This window comes from Antechinus flavipes, chromosome 5 (genome assembly GCF_016432865.1).
Source record: "Antechinus flavipes isolate AdamAnt ecotype Samford, QLD, Australia chromosome 5, AdamAnt_v2, whole genome shotgun sequence".
Classification (NCBI taxonomy): domain Eukaryota; kingdom Metazoa; phylum Chordata; class Mammalia; order Dasyuromorphia; family Dasyuridae; genus Antechinus; species Antechinus flavipes.
The window spans coordinates 141,634,940-141,661,283 of NC_067402.1; the positions used below are offsets into that span (position 1 = coordinate 141,634,940).

The window sequence follows — 26,344 nt, forward strand, 5'->3', positions numbered from 1 at the left end:
TTACTTCCATATGATGAAATTGGGGTTATAACAATAAGTACCTTGCCTTGAGTTACATTGTAAAATGCCTAAGGCAGATTTTAAACCTAGCTTATCGTTACCTTTGTTGCTCGCAGCTGTCCCTTTTTGACAAGTTTCTGTATTTTCCTCAGTGCTTTGAGCCTCTTATTATAAACTCGAACTGCATCAAACCCAACCTTTGAAAATAAAGAAGTTATGCTGAGTGAAATGAGCAGAGCCAGGAGATCATTATATACTTCAACAACAAGACTATATGATGATCAATTCTGATGGACCTGGCCATCTTCAGCAATGAGAAGAACCAAATCAGTTCCAATGGATCAGTAATGAACTGAACCAGCTACACCCAGTGAAAGAACTCTGGGAGATGACTAAGAACCATTACATAGAATTCCCAATCCTTATATTTTTGCCCACCAGCATTTTTGATTTCTTTGACAGGGTAATTGTACACTATTTCAGAATCCGATTCTTTTTGTACAGCAAAATAACAGTTTGGACATGTATACTTATTTTGTATTTAATTTATACTTTAACATATTTAACATGTTTTGGTCATCCTGCCATCTAGGGGAGGAGGTGGGGGGGAAGAAGGGGAAAAATTGGAACAAAAGATTTGGCAATTGTCAATGCTGTAAAATTACCCATGCATATAACTTGTAAATAAAAAACTATTTAAAAAAATAAATTATTCACAGAAGAAAAAAAAAGAAAATAAAGAATTAACTTAAAACATCTGAATCACCATTTTTATAAATTTAATTCAACAAACATTTATTAAACATGTATTATGTTCCAGGCAAGGTTCCTCTCAAGATTAAAGTGGGAGTGGGAAAAAGTACACAGATAAATAAATCAAAGGCATAAAAAATAAAATAACTGGAAGGCTCTAATAATTGGGGAGAATCAGGAAAGGTCTCTTCTAAGGATGGGGTTCATGGAGAGCAGTAGGGGAGGACAGCCCATTCAAAGATGCAGGGATGGGAGATGGAATGTTGTGTACAGTGAGTAATCCAGTTTGACTAGACCACAGAGCATTGAGGGGGAGTAATGTATAATCAGCCTGAAGAAATCAATTGAAAACAGATTGTGAAGGGCTTTAAATGCCAAACAGATGGGTTTGCATTTGTCCTAGGGACAATAAGGACTCACAGAAGCTTCATGAGTAAGGGAGTGACATGGAGAGATGTATTTCTTAAGAATATCAATTGTATGGGGGATGGATTGGAAAAGGAAAGGGTTAGCTGAAGGGAGATCAATTGGGAGATGATTGTAATAGTCTCAGTGCTATATAATAAGGGCCCAAACTAGAGCGATTGAAGTATGTGTGGGGAAAAAAAGGGGTGATTACAGGAGACATGAAGATAGGAGCAACAAAATAACCTGACCTCAATTTTATATGCGTTGAATTTGAGATAATTCTAGGCCAATGATGAAGACACGGGTCTAGAGCTCAGAAGAGGTGGGCTGAATATTTAGGAATCATCTGCATTGAGATTATAGTTGAACAAGTTGTTGTATATGTGATTGTAATGAGATATTAGCGTGATATAAGAAATGACAAGCAGGATGCTCTCAAAAAAACTTCAAAAGATTTATATGAAATGATAAAAAAATGAGAAACAGGGGAACCAGGAGAACATTGTACAGTATCAGCAATATTGTATAAAGATCTACCATGGATCTCAACAGTACAATGATATGAGACAAAGTTAAAAGATACTGCTCATCTCTAGAGAAAAAAGTAGTGGACCCTAAATGCACATCAAATTTTTTTACTTTATTTGAGGGTATTTTTGGCCTATGTTCTCTTTCACAAAATGACTTACATGGAAATGTGTTTTGCATGACTACACATGTTTAATCTATATCAAATTGCTTTCCTTTTCAATGGGGGGAGAAAAGGGAGGACAAAAGAGAATTTGGAACTCTTTTTCAAAATTTAAAGATTAAAATTGCTTTTACATGTGATTGGGAGAAAAACAAACTATTAGTTAAAAAAATTGTAGTTGATTATAATTGAATTCATGGGAGTTTCTGAAAACAAAAGGAGAGATCATTTTGAAAGAATCAATAGTGAATAGAAAAAAGAGAAAGTCTACTATAAAACCTGGGATGAAGAAAAGGGAATAATGTGGATGATGATGTTCAAGAATGTCTGCAAAGAGATGTTTCAACTGATAATGACAGAACTCTAACAAAGCAGCGTCACAAAACTCAAAGGATCCAGGAAAAAAAAAAAAGGTATGTAGTCAACACTGTCATGCTACATACAGAAGGACAATGTAGTAAAAAGACCACTGGGTGACCTTGAAGAGAGCAGGTTTACAAAGAAATAGAAATGGAAACCAGAATGAAAGAAACTGAGGAGTAAGAAATGAGAAAGTAGAAATGAAGGGTACTGATAGCTTTTTCTAGAGTTTGACTGAGAAAGAAAACAAAAAATTAGAATAATAGCTTGAGAAGATTGTAGAACTGAAAATGTGTTTGTTTTAAGAATGGAAGAGTTGTGGAAATGTTTAAAGGAAGAAGGGAAAAAGCCAGTTGATAAGAAAAGGGTGAAAATGAAAGAGGGAGCGTGTTGAAATGATCAAGATGTCTTATACTATTTACTTTTGAGATTTTTTATAATCTGAATTTCTTGCCTCCTCAATCAACTGATGTTACTTGGAGGTGGGAGTCTTGTGTTCTTATGGTTTTTAACCACTGGTATGATATTATGCAAAGTGTACACTAAATGTTTGATAAATGAACCATCAGAAAATAAAATAAATTTCCAATGACACTACTTACTGTGGATCTGAGACATTTTTTAAAGCCATCAATATTGCCATAAAAAATAGGACTATGAAAGCTAACAATCTTGACTCCTTCGGGTTCATCGACCTGCAGTTTGGAAAAGAATAGTATTTTTGCCATTAATTAATTTCCAAGCCTTATGCATTTAGTATAAAAAGCCTCAGGGACTTCTAAGAGCAACCCTTCACATGTACTCCAGAGAGTTTCATTTCTTTGTATAGAGCACTTTTAATTTTAACCAGATATATATATATATATGATGACTCTCTTTAGAGACATGAAGAAACTGAGTCCTAGAGATCCAATAGGAGTCTTTCACTTAGCATGGGTAATAAGGCAACATAATTGAAGAATCAAAAGCAAAAGGTTCTATAGAACCTTAAAGTTTAAAGAAAGGACTTTAGATATCATCTAGGAGAAATTCTCTAACTTCACAGTTTGGGAAAAAGGACACTTTTTTTTTTTGGCAGAAAACTGAAGAGCTAGAAGCAATTTTATCTGTCATCTAATTGACTTCAAAGCCAAAAGGAATCTCCACTAAAATGAACTTAACAAATTCTACTTAAAGATTTCCAAAGCACTCACTATAACTTGAGGTAACACACTATATCCTGAGCCAGTTCATTCTACTTTAAAATATTTCTAGTAAGAAAACTTTTCATAATATCAAGATTAAATTGGTTTCTTTACAACTTTTGACCATTGCCCATAGAGATCCAAGGAAAGAAAGTGATTTGGTCAAGATCACTCACCTAGTCCAGGGTTTCTTAAGCTTTTTCTACTCAGGATCCCTTTTCATCCAAGAAATTTTTACATGACCCCGGGATGTATAAAATAATTATGTTTTGCATAGTTTTCATAGTTTTGCAATATTTAGTTATAAGATCCCATATGGGGATCATGAACCACAGTCAATAAATAATAGAACTGGTACCTTAACTTAGGTCTCCTGATTTCCACTTCAATTCTTTTCCTCATCAGATCAAGTAGCTTACAAACTGTAGGGTGTCTTCAAAATTAAAGACACCCTGGATATCCCCTTTTAAAAAATTCTTAAGAATATTTGTTGGGAAAGGCTAGAAATTAAAATTGTTCAACTGGTAGAAGTACCTAAAATAACATACTCAGATCATTTGTGAGAGCAACATGTAATCATCCCACAAATTTAAACTAAAACATGATGGAGAAGGTCATACCCAGCGACTTACATTCTTGTAATCTTTGGGGCTTTTGTAGAGGTCTGTACCAGGAACATTTCCAAGATCATTCCATGAGGGGCTAAGAAAAAGAAATCCATGGTCAAGGTACTTTGTCACACAGAATGAAATATCTACAACCAGCCCTTAAATACCAGAGCCCATTTTTGTGTTATTTAAAATTCAAACTTGGCTGCTGAAGATTGAAACTTTTTCTTATTTCTAACTCTGAGCCAAATATCTGGCATGAAAATATATGACATCTCAGCTTTTTACGACTAAAAAAAAGGATTCCCTTGTTATATTGTTGTATACACTTCAAGATCACCACTAATATTAATCTTTGATAACTCATGACAATAATTCTCAAAGCTAGGGGTTCTTAAAGTTTCTTCCTTTAGAAGGTACCTTTGGGCACCTATTAAAGCAAATTTTGAGGATAAGACCAGCAATGAATTGTATTTATCCTTTGAAGTCCAGCTTATCTAAATCAGAAAGCAGAAGTGTGGCCAATAGATAACGATTTTTTTTTTAAACACAACAATAATAACCATCCATTAATCACAATGGATCTATAATCTATGTTAGTGGTACTAGTACTCACAATGACAAAACCACAGATTTTTTAAAGTATGTTTGAATAAATTATATTAGCTTAGCATTTGAATATGACTTTGAAGTCTTACAAAGTACTTTATAATTATTATTATTTCATTTTATCCTTATAATATCAGAAGATTAGAGCTATTATTATCCCCATCCTATGGAAAAGGAAACTGAGACTTATGTTAATATGCCTTGCCCAAGTGCCACAGAGCTAGGAAGAGGATGAAATCAGATTTGAATCACTCCAAGCTGATTGCTCCCTTCTGTGAATTGTGTTGACACATTTTGCCCTAAAATTTCCTTGCCACTTAGTATACATTACCTTTTATTGTTATTTCTTTTTCTTTTTCTTCTTTTTTTTTTTTTTAGTTGTCTAGGGTAATAGATTTAAACTGAAAAGACACTTATTGGTCATTATTCCAAACTCTTTTTTTATTAGATGAGCCCAGAAAGGCTAAGCCTACTTAAATCATACAGATAGGAAGGAATTCCACTTGACTCCCCTGATCCCTTTCAGTACACTTGGCTGCTTCCTGACTTGAAATCTGGAATCATTTCCATGAGACATGGCTGCCTCCTCAAACAGGTTCAAAGTTCTCTAAAGGCAGTGATTGTATTCCTCATACAATCCCCAAAATGAAGTATGTCAGCATAAAGTGGCCCTAACTCTTGTCTAGTCCAACCCCTCCATTTACTGGCAAAAAAAAACAATTAAAGAAAATTGCTGAAGTCAAATGTTGACCAATAGCATGGTTTCTTCAGTGTCTTGAGGAAGTACTTAGTATATTTTTCACTTGGTTTATACTCTATTAAGATTTATTTGTGAGAATGGTAAGATGTTGTCTGATCATTTACTTGAGTTAAAAATAGTTGACTTTTTAATCATATATCCTTATTAAGTGTCACATCTATTTTTACTGAAATGAAACCATTCCTTAAACTATTAATGCCTTCCCTCTTCCAAACTACTTTGTATTTAGCCACTTTTGTACAGATTTGTATTTATTCTTTTTATATTTCTCTTAAATAAATTTGTATGTGTTCTTGCTGTCTCCTCCATTAGAAGATAAGCTTCTTGCAAATGGGTTTTTTTTTATTCTTTGTGCTTGTATCCTCAGGACCCAACACAGTGTTTGACACATAGCTGATTGCTTGTTTGAAGTAGAAGGCCTGGGAAGGCCACAAATAGATTTCCAGGTCTTCTATTTCTAGTTCTTTCTATCAATTGGACTATGGATGTACTGGCCCCTTCACCATCAGATAAATTCCATGATTTCTCATGTGTGACGAGAAGCAGATAGCAAAGGCAGTTCCCAAAGAAAGAGGATTCTGTTTTGAATTCTTTCAACAATGGACTCAGTGGATCAGTATTATAATTAGTGGAAATTAAATCCCATGTCAAAGAAAGGTACTGCTCCTTACTGGCTAAAAGCCCAGATCAACTCAGCTATGTTTCCCTTTCTATTCCTCAGTAACAATCTCTTAGCTTGAAGCCCATAATCAAATTAAATTACCAAGAAAAACAAAATAAAGGAAAAACTGAGGAGAATTATGAAGTTCCAGAATTGTAAAGCCAGATTCTTCCTAGATTGGTCCCTGATATATCTCTCAACAGCACATTAGATGATGCTCTCGGAGGGCACACAAGCCGTTTGAGGTCCCTAAGCAACCATTTAGTGCATCACAGTAGTAAATATACTGTGCTTACAGAAGGTAATAGAGTGCTAAGTGGAGGAAGCCATCAGGCCTGAACAGAGGGATAAGGATGGTGCTGGGCCAAAGACATCCCACAGCAACCTTGGCCACCAGGATGAGAGGAGGCAAGCACATAGGATGGAGTGAGGAGACTGTTTTTATTGAAGAGTCTGAATTGAAGACTCATCTCTACTTTCAGCCCAAGAGATCATACCTGTAGCAGTCTCTTGGAACCCAAGGAAAGAAATGAGCTCTTTACCTTTTCCTCAATTTTATTTTCCATTACTCATGCCTTCTGTGATACTCTTTTCGAGACTCTCTCCAATTATGTCCATTTTACATATACACACTGCTTGTACTGGCAGTGAATTTATTGTAACAGAATTGGTAGAATTGAAAAAAAATTATTATTTTTTTTCAGTCTATGTCCCCAACCCTTCTTCAAAATTCTGTGAATTGAACCAGAACATTGTACATAGGAACAGCAATATTGCACGATGATCAACTTTGACAGATTTAGATCTTAGATCACTGTAATACTGAGAGGAGAACTAAGACAATTCATGATGGAAAATACTATCTACAGTCTGAGAAAAAACTATGGAGTGTGAATACAGATCAAAGCATATTAATTTCATTTTTTTGTGTGGTTCCCCCTTTTGTTCCAATTCTTCCTTCATAACATGATTAGTGTAAAAATATGTTTAATATGATTATGCATTTATAACTTTTATCAATTTTCTTGCTTCTTGGGGAAGGAGAGAGAAAGGAAAGGAGAAAAAAAATTGAACTGAAAATCTTATAAAAGTCAACGTTGAAAACTATCTTTACATATAATTGGGGAAAAAATGTCTTATTAAGTAGTGGAAAAAATCCCACTGGTCTCCATTGAATAGGTAGAAATATGCCAAGAGACACAAACAACTATATTTCATATCTTTTGTCACATTAGGGATGCTCTACCTTTTGTAACTTGCAGATAGCACTTAATAGGAGCTAGTTTCTCCAGTACTTATCAAAACACTATCGGAATCATTGTTAGGTTCATCGAAAAAACTTCTCTCTAGTACTTACAACTGAACTCTCAGGACCACAGTCAGTAATCCAAACAGGAGACCACAAAGCAATCCCAGGTCAAGGCCCAGGATGATGGATGTCATGCATGTAAACACCCAGATGATCTAGGGAAGCACATGAAAGCAGAGACATTACAACTCAGCCATTAAAGGGAAAAACGAATCCAGACTATGGCAGAGAAAATAACAAGATCAGTTCCAGAACAGTATGAACATTAAGGAGCATCTCCACCCACATGCATGCAGACAACCTCATTACTGTCAATCTTGTCCTGGCTTTTCTCCCCTTTTAAATTATTTGCACAAAATGGGAAGTGACCCTTTAAAGGAAGTATTTCCAATCATTGTTTGAATTACAGCAAAACTTAAAAGGATTCAGCCGTCCTCCTTTTAATATCTCTTTTATAGTAACTGAGGTCATTTTGGGGTTGTAATCAGGATGCCTTTTTTACTTTCTGGTATCAGATTTATGATTATTGAGGTCTCAGAGTTTTCCTAATGGAAACAGATCATAAAAATACAGCAAGCATCCTGAGACGTTTTGCTGCTTTTGTTTTAGCCTTGCTCTTCCCAAGTTGAGTACTCAGTGCTGGGCTTTCCAGGTAGCAGATACTCGAACCAAGACTGATTTCAGAAGAAATGGGCAACCTGGGACTTACAGCATCAATCTTATTCTGCCTCCACAGACGAGGAACATCACATATTTGCATAAACATTCCTTTCAGGTTGGCAATGACAACAGCTGCCAGGACAGACTGCCAAGAGAAGGGAAGGCCACGTTATTCACTGAGACGCTGGGATGATTTTTAAATCTCTTGCTATTTCTTCCCGGTTGCCGACCAGTGACAAGAAAATTGTGCAGCTGATGGGCCAAAAAAACAGTCATACCTTCTGCAAGGGTTCTAGCAGCTTTCCCAAAGCCAAAATTGCAACCATTACGATCAGGGCCGAGATGAGACCTGCAACCTGAAAAAGAGTGTTGATATGAATCTATGTGGTTTGTTTTTTCTGCTTGGTTTCCAAACTCACCACAAACAACAGTCTTGGGAGATGCCTTCTGGGCATCTCTCTACACAAGAAAGCCATTTTATAAGTACTGAATGAAAGTAATGTTTTCTTTTTTTTAACTCTTCCCTTTCCCTCCCCACATCTCAATACTATTAAAGAAGGCATGATTATTGTTACTATTATGCACAAAACACAGATGGAGGAGAAAAACAAGCCTGTCATTTGGACAGAGAAGCTATAGTAACTATAGAAACTGAGAAATATCCAAATCAAATCTCAGACTTCTTATTAGGAGAAGGAACAGTTTTCTTACTTATCCTACAGGACTCAGTCTATTCTGCTTGCCATCATCTCTAATCCAGAACTTCAAGGTACTTGCTCCAAATCCCCAAATGGACAAAAGATTATAATAATGTCCTTAGCCAATAAAGTCAGAAGAACTTTGCACCAAATTTATTTATTCATTGCAGAATAAAAGTGACCAGTGTTTTTACCTTTGTCTCTCTCTGGTGCCCAGCCAATATAGGCACTTCATCAATATTGGATGAAATATATTGAAAACTAAGATAATAAAGTATACGGCACCCTAGGTCCTTTCCAGGTATAGATAAGATGATTCTAGAACTAGTTAAATGGTTAAATGACTATGAGCAAATCACTTTAAATCTCTAAGAGCCATAAATTAGCAATCTGATCATTGCAAAGAGGATTGATTATAACATAATAGAAATGTAACACCTTTATTTTACAGATAAAAATAAAAATTTGAACCATGAAGGCTAACACCAAGCAACCCATCCAATGTCTCAGTGGTAGAAAGGGATTTGAATCTTGGTTTTTATACAAAATTCCTTATTTTTTGACCAAACCGTGCTTACACTCTAGGAATTCCTTCACTCTGATGAAATGAATCTGGACATCATCACTATTATCATCATCATCATCATTTTCATCCCAACAATAGTAAAACCACATTTTATAAAGTAATTTTTTTCTAATTCACTCAAGCTAATCAAAAATATTTACCAACTAACTCTATCATAGGTACAAAGAGTCCTACAAATTTTGTTTGCTCATAAAGTGAAACCATCCAACAGTGATTCTTAAAATGCCTTCAGCACAATAGTGATCATGATATGGACTAGTGGACTATAACAGGGCTTGTTATAATAAAGATCCCAAAAGCTTTACCTTTTCTGTCTTGAAAAACTTTTTTAAGGTTGAAAAAGAGTTGGAAGAGAAGCTGAAAACATAGGAATAGGTGGAATGCACCCATTTAGGCAGCTGGGTCTAAGCAGAGGTGAGCAATAGAAAGTCTGAAAGAAAAGGAAACAGGAAAACAGACAACAAAGGGAAGAAGCAAGAGGATGGCATCTACTTCCCAGGTTTTCCTATTAGAAGAGGTGGATAAAGGGAAATTACAGAGCTAAAAAAAAGCAGAAAATCTAAGGAGTTTTCACTTAAATATTTCATTGACACAATTTGTGCTAGAATTGAACTCAGGACCCTTTCAATACATTATTCTGGGGTGTTATTCTGGATATTATGAATAAGGTAAAGTTTGTCTTCAGTATGATGGCCAATTTTGTGTCCTTTTATCTCCTCTTGCACTCCCTGAGACTCATGCTTTTTCATTTAGTCTCCCCTTCTTTCTTCTCCTTCCCCTTCTTTTTTCAGGAAAGGATGTATCAATCATTTGTATCTTACAAAGAATTTGAACTAATGTGATACCTTTCCCAGAAAAATAAGGATTTTAGCCTTTTGATCAAGCTAGAGAAGACACAGTGAATAGAATTCTGGGCCTTGAAGTCAGGAAGCCCTAAATTCCTGGCTGAGTGTCCCTAAACCAACCTCAGTTTCCTCAGTTGTAAAATAAACAGCATTTACCCCTCATGGTTGTTATGAGGAATTACTAACCATATGATTATGGGGAAAAAATTCTGTAGTGCCTCAGTTTCATTTTTAAAAATGGGGATAATATTTGCCCTATTTTTAGTAGTTATTAAAGTACTCTATAAACGCGAATTGTTATTAACAATCAACAAATGAGATGATTGGATATATGTGTGTATAATTGTTCTCTACCTTACATTTTGGTCTTTTGTTTTTAACTTATAGTTGCTGTCATTATTGAAACAAATATTAAGCAGTACCCAGAAATTTGGCAGAAGAAAAAATTATGCTTCTGTTAACTCTTTTGTTCCAAAGGCCAATCATGAGTTTCACTAAATACCTTTTGACATTCTAAGAACTCTTGATGATACATTAGATTCAAGAAAAGAAATGTAAATCCAGGCACACTCAAGACAAATGCATTTTGCTGATGGTTATTAGATAGTTCTTTAGACAAATATAAACCAAGCAGGGACGTGATTTATATATAAAATTCAAACAAGCTGTTGTGTAGCTCAGGCCTAAAAAAGCAAAGGCCTGATTTTGAGGGGTGCTGTTACAGGAGATGTGCAGTCACAATCATGGAGGGAACTGCATGGTCCCTTTGAGACATTGTCTATTGAGTCCCAGTCCATGCATTCAGCCTTTAAACCTCAGAACTTAGTATATATTTCAGTAATTAAATCTTGAACAATATCTAAGCTTGTTTCATTCCTCATTCCTAGAATCTTGGCCTTTTCCATTTCTAAATATAATACATGCCTGTGTGTGGAAAGGGATATCAGCTTACAAGAATACTATTATCTCACAGAACTCTTGCCAAAGGGAAGGTAGTTTACTCAGGACATTATTAGTGGAGACAGCTACTATGAGTCTAGAAGTAACAGCAAGGAAGAAAAAAAATCAGCAATTTTGGCTTTACTATCAGCTAACTATATAGTCCAGAGAACGTGTTTTTAAGTCCCTTTGAAACATGACGCTCTGGAATTATATGTAACAAAATACTTGATTGTGTAGCACAAGTCACAATAAATATTTAGGATCATAGGAACATAAAAGCATAGATTTAGAACTGGAAAGGACCTCAGACATTATAATCAACTTATTTGAAAGAAGAAACTGATCACTTTTAAGTGACTTTACCAAGATCACATAAAAATCCATCTCCCTCTAAAATTAGGACAATTTTAATTCAGTAAATTCAAGATGGAATTTGAACTCGGGACCTTTGTGACCTCTGTTCAGAAGTAATATGTAGCTCCAAGAAGTCCAATAGAGATTTCATAGACAAAGTGAGATAGGATTTCAACAGAAACAGAGAAAGATATTGAGAGTCTGAAGGGATCTTAGAGATAAGCCATTTCAACACACTGAAAGGAGAAATGACTTGGCCAAGATCATAGAGATAATAAATGGCAGGGCAGGACACCATCTTTTTAGATTGATTTCACATTCTTCCCTTTTACCCCTCTATAGTCCATAAAAGCTGGAGGACCTGTGGTTCCCATACTAAGCATGCTTTATCTAGTCTTTTATACTTTTGCACTTCCTGTCTGTGCCCCCATGTTTCCTTCTCTTCCACTTCTTAGAATCTGTAATTCTCCTTAAGATTCCAGCTAAAGGGTCACTTCTTACAAAAGGCTATTCCTGATCTCCTCAGTTAGGGCTCTTCCAGAACCCAGAAACTACTTTATATATTATATATGTTACACATATATGTATATATTATGTGCATTTTACATAATCTATTTATTTATTTATTTATTTATTACTTTATATATATTTTGCCTTACTGTATCTGTGGACAAGTTGTTTTCTCCCAGTAGAATATAAATTCCTTGAGGATGGGAATTAATTCAATTTTTGTTTTTGTTACCACATGCAGACAGGTGTCATATTTAATAACCTAGCAGAATTCTTAGCACATGGCTGGTGTCTGATAAATTCTTGATGGATGAATGATTGTTTTATCTAAAATAATTATAGTATATCTCCTAACTCCAGTTTTGTTATCTTCCACTTAAAACTTTTCTACCTCTTGGGTTGGGCCATGTTATTTTACATATTCCCTCAAGGCTAAAGACTCATGTCCCAAGTGACAAACATTCCAGAGATAAAAAATTCAAAGTTGAGACAAAAGAAGTTGGGGAAATATTAAAAAAAAAAACCAAAACAATAAACATTAAGTTTAGGGAAAAAAGTCCCCTAACAATTTTCAAATTCAGATGTGAAGATCTTTTTTTATAAGAAGAGATGGAAATAAGTGAAAGCCACCTCCAGGCAAACAATAACATGTTTATAGTGTGAGGATTTATGAAAATATTTTCTTCATAAAACTCTGTGGGGTAAATAATAAAAGAGTTATTATTTTCATTTTAAAAGTGAGAAAACTGAAGCTTAAAAAGCAAATTTGGTTTTCTTTCCATCACTATGAAAGAAAGAGGGAAGGAAAGGGATAAAAGAAAGGGAGGAAGAAAAGAAGAAAGGAAGGAAGGAAAGAAGGAAAGAAGAAAGTGCATTTTTGGAGATGAGGGAATTAAGGCTCTAACATATTGTATAAATTTCTTGACCTTTGTGTGACTTTTTAGGCAGTGATCTCAAAGCAGTTCACTTCACCACTCTGATACTCAATTTTCTCAGCTGTAAAATGAAAGGGAGTTGGGTTCTAGGACATCAAAGATCTCTTTAAGCTCTAAAGCCATTTATGATGCTATGACTTTGTTTTACTTCTCTTTCTTATAGAAATACTTCCTTTCCATTTCTTTCTAATATTCCGTTTTGGATTTTTCTTCCTTTTCTCTGGAGTCATTGTATTCTAATTCATAATTCATAGCATTGCTGTGTCATGAAAACTAGGGGGGAAAAACAATGAAACTCTAAAACATTAAAATGAAGAAAATTCCTGAATGATTAAGACCCATCCTGAATCTCGTGCATTGCTTTTGCTTACTTTAAAAACCCAGGTAACTTTGGACTGGATTCATAAATAAACTATATGCATATGCATTTGCATGAATAAATACATACACAGAGAGGCAGAGGCAGAGACAAGAGCAGGAGGATTCAAGGCCCGATTTTGACGCATCCTATCTGTGTGAGCCTGGGCCAACTATAAATTGCATGTATTATAGAGCAAATGTCAATTTATATTGGTAGAAAGAGTTCCTTATAGCAATGAAATCATGAGTCCAGTCCATAAAAGTTACCAGACTGCTTTGCTTTGGAGTAAAAATTACACATACCTCAAATATTTTTGAAGGACTTAACAATTCTGATTAATGCAATAATCAAGTATGGTTCTATGATAAAGAATGCTATCAACTAGCTGACAGAGTGGAAATAGACTCAAGATGCCAAATTAAATATATACCTTTGGACATGGCCAGTGCAGAAATTTGTTTTGCTTGATTACATATTTGCTACAAGTGTTTTTTTTCTTTTCCGATGGGAGAAAGAAAAAATTATATTTTTGCTAACTGATAAAAGCAAAATAAAATTTTTGATTTAAAAATATGCATACTTATGTTATTTACAATCTTGAAGTGCTTTTAATCTCCTGGATAATTAAAAGAAAATTAACAGACCATGAAATGTTTCTACCAATCCCTTCTTTCCTAGATAGTTGCTATTGCTGCTGTTCAGCCATTTTTCAATTGTGTTGTTCCTGACTCATTTGGGATTTTCTTGATACTGGAGTGGTTTGCCATTCCCTTCTCCAGCTCATTTTTCAGATGAGGAACCTGAGACAAGTGACTTGCCTAGGGTCAACAGCCAGTGAGTCTGAGTTTGAATTGGAACACAGGTACTAGGAACTCTACCTGGCTGCCCCATCCTTCGACAGAACGGAAGTAAATAAGAAATAGCATCTTTTCTAACTGATCTGGTAACACAATCAGGAAAGTGACTATCCCAGCAAGGTAATAAATCCTTCAGAAGTTCTAAGTGTGAGGGCAAGGAAGCTGGACAGACAACTTGAACAAAAACCAGGAAAAGTCCTGTTCCCTTCAGGCTGGTGCTTGGCCTGAACTTGCTCTTTGTGATAATGAATGGAAATTACTGTTTTTCCCAACCTGAAGTCTCATTACCTGTGTCTTCCCACCAGTGCTTTCTTGAACAGCAGTGCGTGACAGGGCAGTGGTAGCCACAAAACAGGAGAAGAATCCACTGAAGATATTGCTGATCCCAAAAGCAATAAATTCCTAGAAGAAAGAGTGATTAATTGCAAAACTATAAATACATTCTTTAAGAGACTATGTTAGGCACAGCAAACTCCTCCAGAGGCTCCCAAATTTACTTTGAAAAATTTCTAGCTTAAAAAGAAATCAGCTTCCCCAAAAAAAACAACAGAAAAGGGATACTTCCCATTTGAACACATCCTACCTTTCCCACCCATCACAGTACTATCCTATAAAAACCAGGTCAACTAAACTGAATGTTTGCAATCAACAAATCCATGCCATTTTCCACTGAAGTTATTTTAAACGAGAACTGCCATAGTTGAAGGTATCTGGGAAGCAGCAAGATATTTAAAGGTTGAACTGAATTGATACCTAAGAAAAACCTCCCTATTTTCAATTATTTTCCAGTTTAGAAACCTGAAATGATGGACAACAACTGACCCTGTGCTGAAATAGTCCTTTCATTACCCTGGTTTCATGCTATTACAAGTCACTCATCTCATTTTCAGTAAGCTATTAGCCTACCTGCAGCTTTCATTTCTGGAGTTATCTGTTGCTGAAGATTTGCCATGAACTGTGTTATGACAGAAAAGACTAGATTTCTGAGTGATCACCCATCCTTCAACTGTTCTCATTGCTCTGCTGTTTTTTCAGAAACATATACTACTTGTAAACCTATTTGTAATTTTTTTTTTTAGGGAGTATTCAGTTCTAATACTATAACTACTCTATTCCATCCAATGAAGTGCACATTTAGAGACTTTCATTTTAAATCTTATTTGACATTCACAGAAATTGCTGCATTGAAAATACTGCTTATTAAAAAATAACATACTTTGAGAAGATTTTGAGCTAGGTAAAGTGTTCAAAAGAATGATAAATGCATACATTATTCATGATCTGAGTGCATAAATGATTTTAAAAATTAGGTTTGCTCCAAAGTAAGGCAGTATGGATTAGTGAATTGAGAGGTGATCTTGGAGTAAGGAAGACATAAGTTCAAGTCCCTCATTCAAAACATACTAACTGTATAATTGTGGACACTTTTATTTAATTTCCTTGGGTCCCATTTAATTCTCTAATATTTTAAGTTTCAGAAGAGGTACTGGTCTGCACTGGTAATCAGACGTTCCTCATTAGAAATTTCCTGCACCAATGAAATCACAGACCCAGGTCATCTTACCTCAAACAATAATAACAATAATAATCTTAAAAGTATTAAGAGCATCAGATTCCAAGGGTATTGATAGTGCTTTAGTTAATTAACCTAGTTAATTAAACTAATTAGTCAAAATAGGAAACTACCATCCTTTGACCCTCATGACAGTTTTCTCAATAGCAGAATCCTGGTACCCTAGATGTTCTGCCTCTATCATCTTCCAGGAAACAAACTGCCTTTCCTGACCTTGTACCTTATTAAAACAAGGACACGCTTCATGGTGTGTGTCCTGGCATAATTTGTGGCCTTTGCCCCGAGTACAAAAATTTCTGGTTACAATTCTGCTCAAAGGTCCAATTCTAAAATGTTGTTTTGTAACAAGAGTAAACATACCTGATTCCCATCAATGGTGTAATCGTACTTGGTAGCGTAGACTTTCCCTACAGACACAGCAATTGCATAGGCTACCACAGCAATGGAAAATGAAGCAGTAGCCATCTGAGAAAACAAGTTTACTGATGGAATAGCAGGAGGCAAAAACCTATTGGGTTATAAAAAAGAAAAAGCATTCATCTCACTTGCCTACAGTTAATAATATCTCTTCAACTTGCCAAATAATCTCTAAAGTCACATGTACAATATATATAAAAGTATAACTCAAATGTTATATGGAAATATGGGATATTCTAAAACTATATCTTATTCACATTATTTTTATTATTGCTTTTCATAAAGGTTAATTTCTTTAAGGTTAAAATTAATTCTTTGGAGACTCCCATAGGCTATGGTCCTATTTGTACCTCTGAAAAAAGCAAAATCTGGACTTAGTAACCTAATAAATAATAACTCACATTTACATAGTGGTTTAAGGTCTGCAAATCTTTTCTCACAACTCCTTTGAGAAAGATAATATTACTATCCCCTTTTGAGATATGAGGAAAATGAGTCAATATCAGAGCCAATATTTGAAATTCAATCTCCTGAGATAGTGAGGTGGCAAGGTGAATAAAAGGTTGGACCTGAAGTCAGAAAGACCTCAAATTTAGCTTCAGACAAATCCTAGCTTTGTGACCCTGAGCAAGTCAGTTATTCCTGTTTGCCCTCAATTTTCTCACCTATAAAATGATTTAGAGGGGAAGATGGTAAACCATTCCAGTATCTTGGCCAAAAAAACTCCAAATGGGATCACAAAGAGTTGAGAACAATTGAACAATAACTCCTAACTGTAAATTCGCTCTTTCCATGATACCATAAAGTACTATGTCAACTTATTAAATACACTTGGGCCTTCTGAAAAGGCCTTTTCCCTGAATTCTCTTAGGTTTTAATACATACTTCTACAATATGACAAGAGGTATTTAATATGTACATAGAGAGAATGGAATGACTGAGATGTCTAGTGAGAAATCATTTCTTTGTAAAAATCCATATCATGGCCCAAGTGTTTCAGAGATTAAAGGAGATAAGGTCGATTGTTTGTTCTACCAATTTTATAATATACTATCTTCACAACAAAGAAAATATCACATTTTCTCTGAGATCATGTGCTAAGTTATTATTCCCCAGGAAATTTGTAGATGATCTAACATTCAGACAGAGGAGAAACCTACATAGTATAATATGGGACATACCTGTAAGGGATTTCAGTCTTAACTAGTCTCTTTCATCTAAATACTGATTACTGAAATTCTCTTAAAAAAACTTCATCCTATGATTTCATAAAAGCCTGGAAATTCTTATATGAACTGATACTAAGTGAAGTGAATAGAACCAAGAGAACACTGTATACAGCAACAAGAAGAGTATGTGATGATCAACTGTGAGATACTTGGCTCTTTTCAACAATGAGATGATTCAGGCCAATTCCAATAGACTTGTGATGGAGAAAACAAAGAGGACTATGGGGACTAAAGATGGATCACAACATATTTTCACTTTTTTGTTGCCATTTACTAGCTTTTTTTCTTTCTCTTTTTCTTCTTTTTTATCTGATTTTTCTTGTGCAGCATAATAATTGTGTATAGAATTGTGTATGTTAACATATATTGGATTACTTGCTGCCTAGAGAAGGGGTGGGGGAAGGGAGAGAGAAAATTTTGGAACAAGATTTTTCAAGGATGAATATTAAAAACTATCTTTGCTTATATTTTGAAAATAAAAAGCTATAATTAAAAAAAAGAAAGAAACATCATCCTATAAATGGATTGTTGTTTGTCTCCTTATTCCCAATTCACAACCAAGGCTCCTCTCCTATCAGCCCTAAAAATCTTAGTTGTTGTTGTTAAATGTCTTTCAGTTCAATGAGGATCAGGAGGATGATGTCTTGATTTGAGTGAGACAGAGCTATGTAGTCATCAATCCCACTCTTTCCTATAGAAAAAATCTGAGTCTAATAGCAATACATAGATCAGCAATACATGACTCAAGATGCAGTAGCAAGCGCTTCCCCTCCTTGACTAATTCTTTTGTTAAGGCAAAGGAATCTCAATTCTTACTTAGCCTTTAATCACTGAATGAGTGTTGCTTCACATAAATTGAGACCTGGAAAAGACCTTAGCTTAAAAAGATTAAGGTCTCCAACTGCAATTAAGGAAAAGCACCTCGGAGAAAAGTAATATGCCAGTTTAAACTTTACACAGTGAGTAGAACCAAGAGAACACTGTACACAGAAACAATAAAATTATGCAACAATTAATTCTGATGGACATAGCTCTTTTCAACAATGAGGTAATTCAGGCCAAATCCAATAGACTTGTGATGGAGAGAGCACCTACATCCAGAGAGAGGATTGTGGGGACTAAATGTGGACCACAACATACTATTTTCACTTTTTTGTTGTTTGCTTTTTGTTCTCATTTTTTTCCATTTTTAGTCTGATTTTTCTTATGCAGTATGATAATTGTGGAAATGTGTATAGAAGAATTACACATGTTTAACCTATGTTGGATTACTTGCTGTCTGTGGGAAAGGTGGGAGAAAATTTTTGGAACACAAGGTTTTGCAAGAGTGAATGTTGAAAACTATCTTTACTATCTTTGCTTACATTTTGAAAATAAAAAGATAAAAAAAAAAGCTATTATTAAAAACAACAAAAAATAAAAGGTCATCTCCAATCAATGCTTCCAATTTCTTTTCCTTTCACTGCCTTCTTACTTCACATTCTGGCTTCCGACCCCATGATTCCACTGAAACTGTTCTCTCCAATTACAAATGACCTCTTTATTGCTAAATGGCCTTTCCTCACTTCCTGACCTCTCTGCAAGCCTTTAACACCATTGATCAAACTTGTTTTCTTGATACTGTTTTCTCTATACATTTTTGTAACACTGCTCTCTCTTAACCGTCTTCCTAATTATCTGACTGCTTCTTCTCAGTTTCCTTTGCTGTATCTGAACCAGATCCTGTCTAAAAGCCACAAACACCCTCCTTCCCTGGCCCTTTTTTTTCTATCTGTCTCTATCTGTGTCTGTATCTTTCTCCTATTTCACTTGAATTCTCAAAACATTCTGTCTAGCCCTAACCTCTTTCTTAACATTGTTTCCTATCTCCAATTGTCTATTGAATATTGCAAACTAGATGTCTCACAGACATTTTAAATTCATTGTATCAAAAACAGAACTCATTATATTCCTCTTTCTCCATTCAATTTTCCTGTAACATCATCCTCCAAGTGACCCAGGCTCACAAACCAGATGTCATTCTTGATTCCTCAACTCTCTGCCTCCCCTAATATCCCATCGTTTGTCAAGTCCTATAGTTTCTACTTTTTGCCTCCAAGATATCTTCTGTGAAAGTTCCCTTTTGTCTCTACCACCAGCCTGACACAAGCCTTTATCAACTCACTCTTAAATTATTGCAATAGCCTTTTGATTAGTTTCCCTGCCTTCAAGATTCTTTTTTTTTCCTAATGTAAATAGTATTTTTTTTTCTAATTACATGTAAGATTTTGAGTTCAAATTTTTTCTCCTTCCTTCTCTATGCCTTCAAGATTCCTCCCTATTCCTGATAGCCCTTCACTCCACTGTCAAATTGATTTTGATTTGATACAAATTTGATTTGTAGATTGGGAGTAACCAGGTGGTGGAGTAGATGAAGTGCCAGGCCTGGAGTCAGGAATACTCATCTTCCCGAGTTCAAATCTGGCTTCAAACAATTACTAGTAACAATAACCTTGGGCAAGTCACAGCCCTGTTTGCCTCAGTTTTCTCATCTGTAAAATGAACTGGAGAAGGAAATGGCACAGTACTCCAGTATGTTTGTCAAGAAAACCCCAAAAAGTGTCAAGACTGAAAAATAATAAAACAACAATAAAAAAGAAATGTAGATCCTACAGTGTCATCTCTCATTCAGCAAAACCCAGTGGCTTCTTATTACCTTCTAGAGGATCAAATATAAAACTCTGACTTCCAAAGTGCTCTCTAATCTGATCTGAAGCCTTTCTTAAGTCCCTTTTATTTTCATTAAAACCTCTGAAACTACCATTTTTCTTTGTTTGCATATTATCTTTTGTTGGAATCCTAGTGTTAACTCAACTTGAAACAAGGTGATAACTCAAGGGAGATGTTAGAATCCTAGTGTTAACTCATTGATACAATGCTTGTGTTCACACCTTTAGAGAGCTCATATAAACATGAAGTATTTAAGTTCTCATTGGAGTTCACAAGTATGGGAGATTCACAGTTACAAAGTTAACACAAGTTGAACACAAGCATTGTATCAATTCCATTGAATTAACACTAGGATTCTAACATCTCCTTTGAGTTATCACCTTGTTTCAAGTTGAGTTAACACTGGGATTCCAACAATCTTTCCCACTAGACTGCCAGTTCCTTTAGAGCAGAGGCTATTTTCTTTTATCTTCCCCAGGCTTAGCACAATGCCTGGCACATATATACTAGATGCTTAATGTTTGCTGATTTGTTGAGGTGACTTTCTCCCCTACCCTCCACCATCTCCAGTGTGACTGATCTAGTAAGAATGGTGGGAATGAAATCTAGAAAAGAATAATCATTAGTTAGAGAGAGAAAGAAAAGGAACAAGCATTTGTCTAGTACAGACTCTGTGCCAGATACTTTACAAATATTATCTCATTCTATGTTCACAACAAACCCTGTAAGTTAGGCGTTGTTACAATTCTCATGTATAATTGAGGAAACTGAAGCTGGAAGCAAATTAAATGACCAACCCAGGTTACATATCCAGTAAATGTCCAGATTTGAACTCAAGTGTTCTTGACTCCAGTCCAACCTTCTATCTACTGTACCCTGCCTCTTTTGGCAAAGAAGAAAGAAAAAAAGATGTAAGGAAAGAACCCGATAACAGTGATTAAGAGCTGAAGGAAAAATTTCATCATGTTATGGTTAAAGAATGAGAAAATGACGTAGAATGCAATTAAATAGTACAGTGGATTTAAAATCAGAACCCTAGCTCTGCTCCTTTTCCTTTGAGTGACTTTCAATAGGTCATTTCTTTGGTTGCAATTTCCTCAGCTATAAAACAATAGGGATTGGACCAGATGGGCTCTAAGAGCCTTTCTAGCTCTAAATGCTAAATTTCTATAATCATTTGGAGATAAGGAATAATTGCAGGGGAAAACAAAAGATTGGATTTCCATTAAATGATAAATTATCTACAAGACTTCCCCTACAAGTCCCATTTCACCTAGCTCCCAATGTCACTGGCAGATTGGTTCCATAGAATTATTACTACTGCTATTGTCAGGTTTTAGGGGTATCGCTGGTTGACCATGCTCAGGAGATCCCTGCTACTGCATCTGCCTGTAACAATCCGTGGGTAGACCCCGTAAATCTCTTAGCAAAAACAATAGTTACAAGGTGTTTTCCCCAACCCCGGGGTTCTCTCCCACAAATACACCCAGAATCTCAGAAAGGATAAATGTTGACATTAACCTAAAAGTGCAAAGATACAAAGGAACATGTGTGGGCAAAACAACTCACAGCTCTCAAACTGAGGAGCCTCAATGTCCTTTCTCTCTCCAGAGGTTCTTCCCAGTTCACTGTAGGGCATGTTTTCAATGATGGATGAGTCAATTAATGGCGCAGCTGGGAACTCTGTTGGACTAGCCAGACCAAGAACCAACTATCTAGGTCAATTTGCCACTGGAGCGGGTAGAACAAGTCACTTGGAAGCCCTGTTTGCTTCTCACCAGGCTCTGGTTGCCAGGCAGAGATGTTGGGTTAGTTAATTGGTTGGCCTTTTGAGCTCAAAGAGCATTAGTCTTTTTTCCACCTTCAGGTACTAGTTTAACTGGGTAGGACTGCATTCTTTTCGGTTGGAGTGTTACAGATAATAAGAGGACTCTTGGCTTGGAATCAATGGAAACTTTTCCCCTTTGCTTCCATCATTCTCAGCTGTGGGGTGATTTGTCACATGCAGGCAGGAGATGGGAGAAGTCTTAGCTCCCTGGTTAACAAATTCTTGCAGACTCAAAAGTCCTTTCCCTCAGCACTCCAAGTAGCCTTAGTGTGATTAATTTTAATTCAATCAGTTTCACCTTCCAGCTATCCTTTGAAAACCTTATGTATATGTGTAGAAGGCACAAAAACTAAAAATCAGTCTATGACCAGAAGGAAAATCCGCTATTTCTTTCCTTGTAAATGAAGTATCCTGCCCATTCTAGGAAGGTCAACTTTACATCCCAAGGACTTTCCAATCTTAGTCCTTTAGTCCCAATGGACTTTTCAGCTTTCGCTGAAATCTCACTGGGAAACTCTCCCTTATAGATATTATATTCCAAATGCCAAATAATAGCATACTCTTAAAACTTTTAGGGTACTTTACAGTTTTGAAAAATCCTTCCTAAGCTTTTAAGCTTAAGGAACCATGAAATGTCAAGTGTGGAAAGAAATCCAACCATATCATTTTACAGAAATGGGTCCAAAGAGAGATTAATATAGATGGATCCTCATGTAGCTCAATATTTTCCAGTTAGATTTCCCATAAATGCAAATGAATTCTACCTCATTTTTTCCTTCAGGAAAAATTCCCTCACCACCATTCTTAAGATCAATCCTTTAAGAATGATTTAGCAAGATCTAAATCCCACAAACATGAAAAGTTAGAAGCTTGCCAATATTTTCTTTCCTTATTAAGTGTCATATTTATTTTGGCTGTTTTGGATGAACATTAGAGAACTCAAGAAAAACAAGTTGTTATTTTTTTTTTCACTTCAGAAAGATGCATAACACAATTTAGAAAAATCTAGCCATGTTTCAAGTTTCAAGAAAATCTACCAACATCTCCAAGCCTTTTTCATCCTCTTTTTTCAAAAAGCCACCAAGACTTTGCTGCTATAGTATTTCCCTTTCCCTACCTGAATACCTTCCTTGGATAGCAAATTAGGTGTTTTTCTGCAGCTATATAGAAATTTGTATCTTACTTTGGGCCAAATATTTGATTGACTTAGGTTATTTTGGCTAGTAGGCCATGAATTTTCTCTTCCTACCAAGCCAATGGGAAAGATAGGACATAAGTAATTACCCTAATTTTATCTGAGACACAGACAATGAGGAGACTTTTTCAAGATTATTGAATTCTTTATGAAAGACTTTCAAATTAGAATAGAGATCTATCTATGTATACCTAGGCTACCACTCTTCCTACCACGCCAACTTGAAGAAATATCTATCAACCCCATTTTAATTGGTGGATGTCATCCAAAAATTTCAATGCTGCAAATATAAACTTCAAACGAGAATGAACTAAGCACAAAATTCAGCCCACAGAAACACAAACTGAGACCTCAGAGGGACCTCAGCAGTTGTCATGTAATAGATAGGGAAACTGATACTCAGAGAGGTGATTTCTTCCCCAAGACCACATAAACAAGAAATGGCTGATCTGAGATTTGAAAACAGATTCTCTGATTCTTTCCAGGACACTATGCTATCTAGAATAGCCTCAGCTTTAGCACCTTCTGCAAGTTATAATCAATGTTTCTGACCCATATTAACCAGAGCAGATTGCCCTGTGCATACACAAGCCCAAATCAGAACTCTGGAGCTAGCTAAGTCTCTGCACTTTTAAAAGAGAATGAAAAAAAAGAAACTGTAAGCTATGTTCAAAAAAAGAGAGCTCTCTCTAGTCTGGACGATATTCTAGTTCCTTCACTCTTTATCCAAGTGAATATTTCTTTTAGATTTGTACATCTGTGAGCAGGGACATTGAAGGAATACACTCCTAAAAAGCAATAAAGGGCTCTGTTTAAATGGAAAATATTGAGTTAAGATGAACATATTAGTATTGCCAAAGAAGGATACCCTACTCACCCCCTTGGAATGGATTTAACAATGCCAGCATTGTACTTTTTTTCTAGGTCGACTCCATATGAAATGGCTGTAGCTACAATTGTCTAAAATAAAGCAGAAAAATAAGAGAAAGAGAGGGAAAAAAACCCTCTGATTTTAAAAAATCTCTCCTCTTGCCATATGGCCACTATCTATGTAAATAAATAGTCTACTTACCACAATCACTTCTATAGGAATAGGAACAGGAATTTTATGTTTGAATCGATCATTTATTTCCTTAACAACCATGCAGATAATGATAGTAAGCAGTCCAGCAACTAAATCTGCAATGTTTGTGGAACCAATGTTCTCAAATATCTCAACCAGAGTCTATAAAAAAAGGAAAATTTAAAAATTATATTAAAAGTTTAACAGTGAACATTATTACAACCAATTCAATCTGCTTAGTAACTATTTTACATTTAAGTTAATTATAATTCAGAATGTATTAAAATAATTATTTGGTTATATAATTCTTTTGGTATATGCCCAGGAGCTCTGCTTTTTTTTTTTTCCTGTCTGTAATATTTTAAGTATTACCAGATTCTTTATATTCCCTATAATAGCTGGCCCATGCTAATTTTTTCTATTGCAAAAAATAACCCTTTTGTCACAGATCATCAACCTGGAAACTCATGTGAGCACTGTGATGCCATCACATTAAATGCTATTTTCCTATATACACCATTGTGTGTATACCATTGTACAGAGGTAGCTCAATGCATCAGATTTCTTATTAAACCATAAGCAATGGCTAACATTCTAGATTCAGAGAAGCTTGAAAGTACTGACATAGATTGAAGAGTGAAAAGTTAAAACAATTCACACAATGGCTAAAACATTGTAATGGAAAACAACTTTGAAATATAGGACATCTGATCCATCTAACAACCAACCATGACTCCAGAAGACCAGTGATGAAAAATCTTCCTATCTCTTGAAAGAGAGGCCGGGGCTAGAGATGCAAAATGAGACATCCATTTTCAGATACAAACAAGATGTGTATTTGTTTTGCTCAACTATGATTATTTTTTATAGGGAAGACTTCAAAAATTTTTTGAAGGAAAAGAACTGCAAAAAAAAGGTAGGGATTTGGTGAAAATGCTTTAAAAAGTTTAAGTGACACACTTCTTAAATGAACAGCAAAGCACAGAAAGGAATTCATAGGAAGACACAGACTGACAGAACTGCTTTGACACAAACATGTAGAATTTTTAAAAAATTTTAAATAGTTGTGTATAATTAAAGATTACAGTTTTATATACAATTCTGTCTTTTCTGTTCTTCTTTGCATGTGGAAATGTACATGTTTATGAATATTTGTCAAGTTCAAAATAATTTTAAAAAATTTTAAATACATCTTTTCTAAGCTATACAGAAATGACTTTAGCAATAGAGTCCTGGGTCCTAACAAGAGATGTTACTGTTATTCAACTGTGTCCAATTCTTCATGAACCCATTGGGAGTTTTCTTGGAAAAGATATTATAGTGGTTTGCCATTTCTTCATCCAACTCACTACACATGAGGGAACTGAGGCAAATAGAATTAATGTCTTGTCCAAGGTCACACAGTAAATGTCTGAGACTGGATTTGAACTCAGATCTTCCTGATCCCAGGCCCAGTGCTCTATCCATTGTGTTATCTAGAGCCCTACACTGATAATCTGGTGACAAGGGGTCATGAACTAGGGTACAAATCCCAGCATGTTCACAAACTTGGCATAGAAATTTTGATTCAAATTAAAGTTATGATCACATATATGACCACAAGATTATGATAGTTCTCTAGATGATTCAAACACACAAACAAAACACCCTAAACCCCATAATGTCAATTGAATGATATTTCAGGTAAAACTTTTATTTGAACCTGAATAATTTTGGTAAATGTCACAATATTCCAATTGGCTTAGTATGTATAGGAGAGAAATGAGAATTACAAGATGTATAAATCAAGATCTTTGAAGACAAGGATGGTTTTATTTTTGTCTTTATAGCAACAAAACTGACTAGAGGCCCTGGCCCATAGCAGGTACTGAGACTATTTTGAACCTTGATTCTTGCAATTAGCTGTGGGAGCATAAGAACAAGTCAATTTGCTTTTTAAAAAGTCAACTTCCACATCTAAAAAAACATGGATAACACTTGTGTTCCTTGACTCAGAATTCTTGTGTGGAAAACATTTTATAAAGTGGCATACAGATGGTAGGAACTTTGAGATAATTAGTGTTTTTAATCAAATCCTTTCCAGCTCTAGCTATCTATGACTTTATGCCAATTTATAAGCAAAAAAGATCTCCAATCTCCAAAATTATACTATCTGTATACGCTAAGAAATATGCCATGATTCACACAGAATTAGGGCTAGAAAAGGTCATAGGATTTAGACCTGGAAGGGACATTGAAG

At 35.3% G+C, this 26,344-nt stretch overlaps 1 protein-coding gene across 1 annotated transcript in view; it reads right to left on the reverse strand.

The window, feature by feature from the left end:
- Positions 1–26,344, reverse strand: part of SLC26A4 (solute carrier family 26 member 4) — a 55,418-nt gene that overhangs the window by 13,180 nt on the left and 15,894 nt on the right. The window contains exons 6-15 of the mRNA XM_052001326.1: positions 24,115–24,267; positions 23,920–24,002; positions 16,025–16,172; positions 14,380–14,493; positions 8,282–8,359; positions 8,053–8,148; positions 7,392–7,498; positions 4,029–4,098; positions 2,815–2,907; positions 102–197 (exon numbers count right to left, since the gene is read on the reverse strand). Coding sequence (XP_051857286.1) covers positions 102–197; positions 2,815–2,907; positions 4,029–4,098; positions 7,392–7,498; positions 8,053–8,148; positions 8,282–8,359; positions 14,380–14,493; positions 16,025–16,172; positions 23,920–24,002; positions 24,115–24,267 — 1,038 coding nt within the window. The remainder of the gene's footprint in view (positions 1–101; positions 198–2,814; positions 2,908–4,028; positions 4,099–7,391; positions 7,499–8,052; positions 8,149–8,281; positions 8,360–14,379; positions 14,494–16,024; positions 16,173–23,919; positions 24,003–24,114; positions 24,268–26,344) is intronic.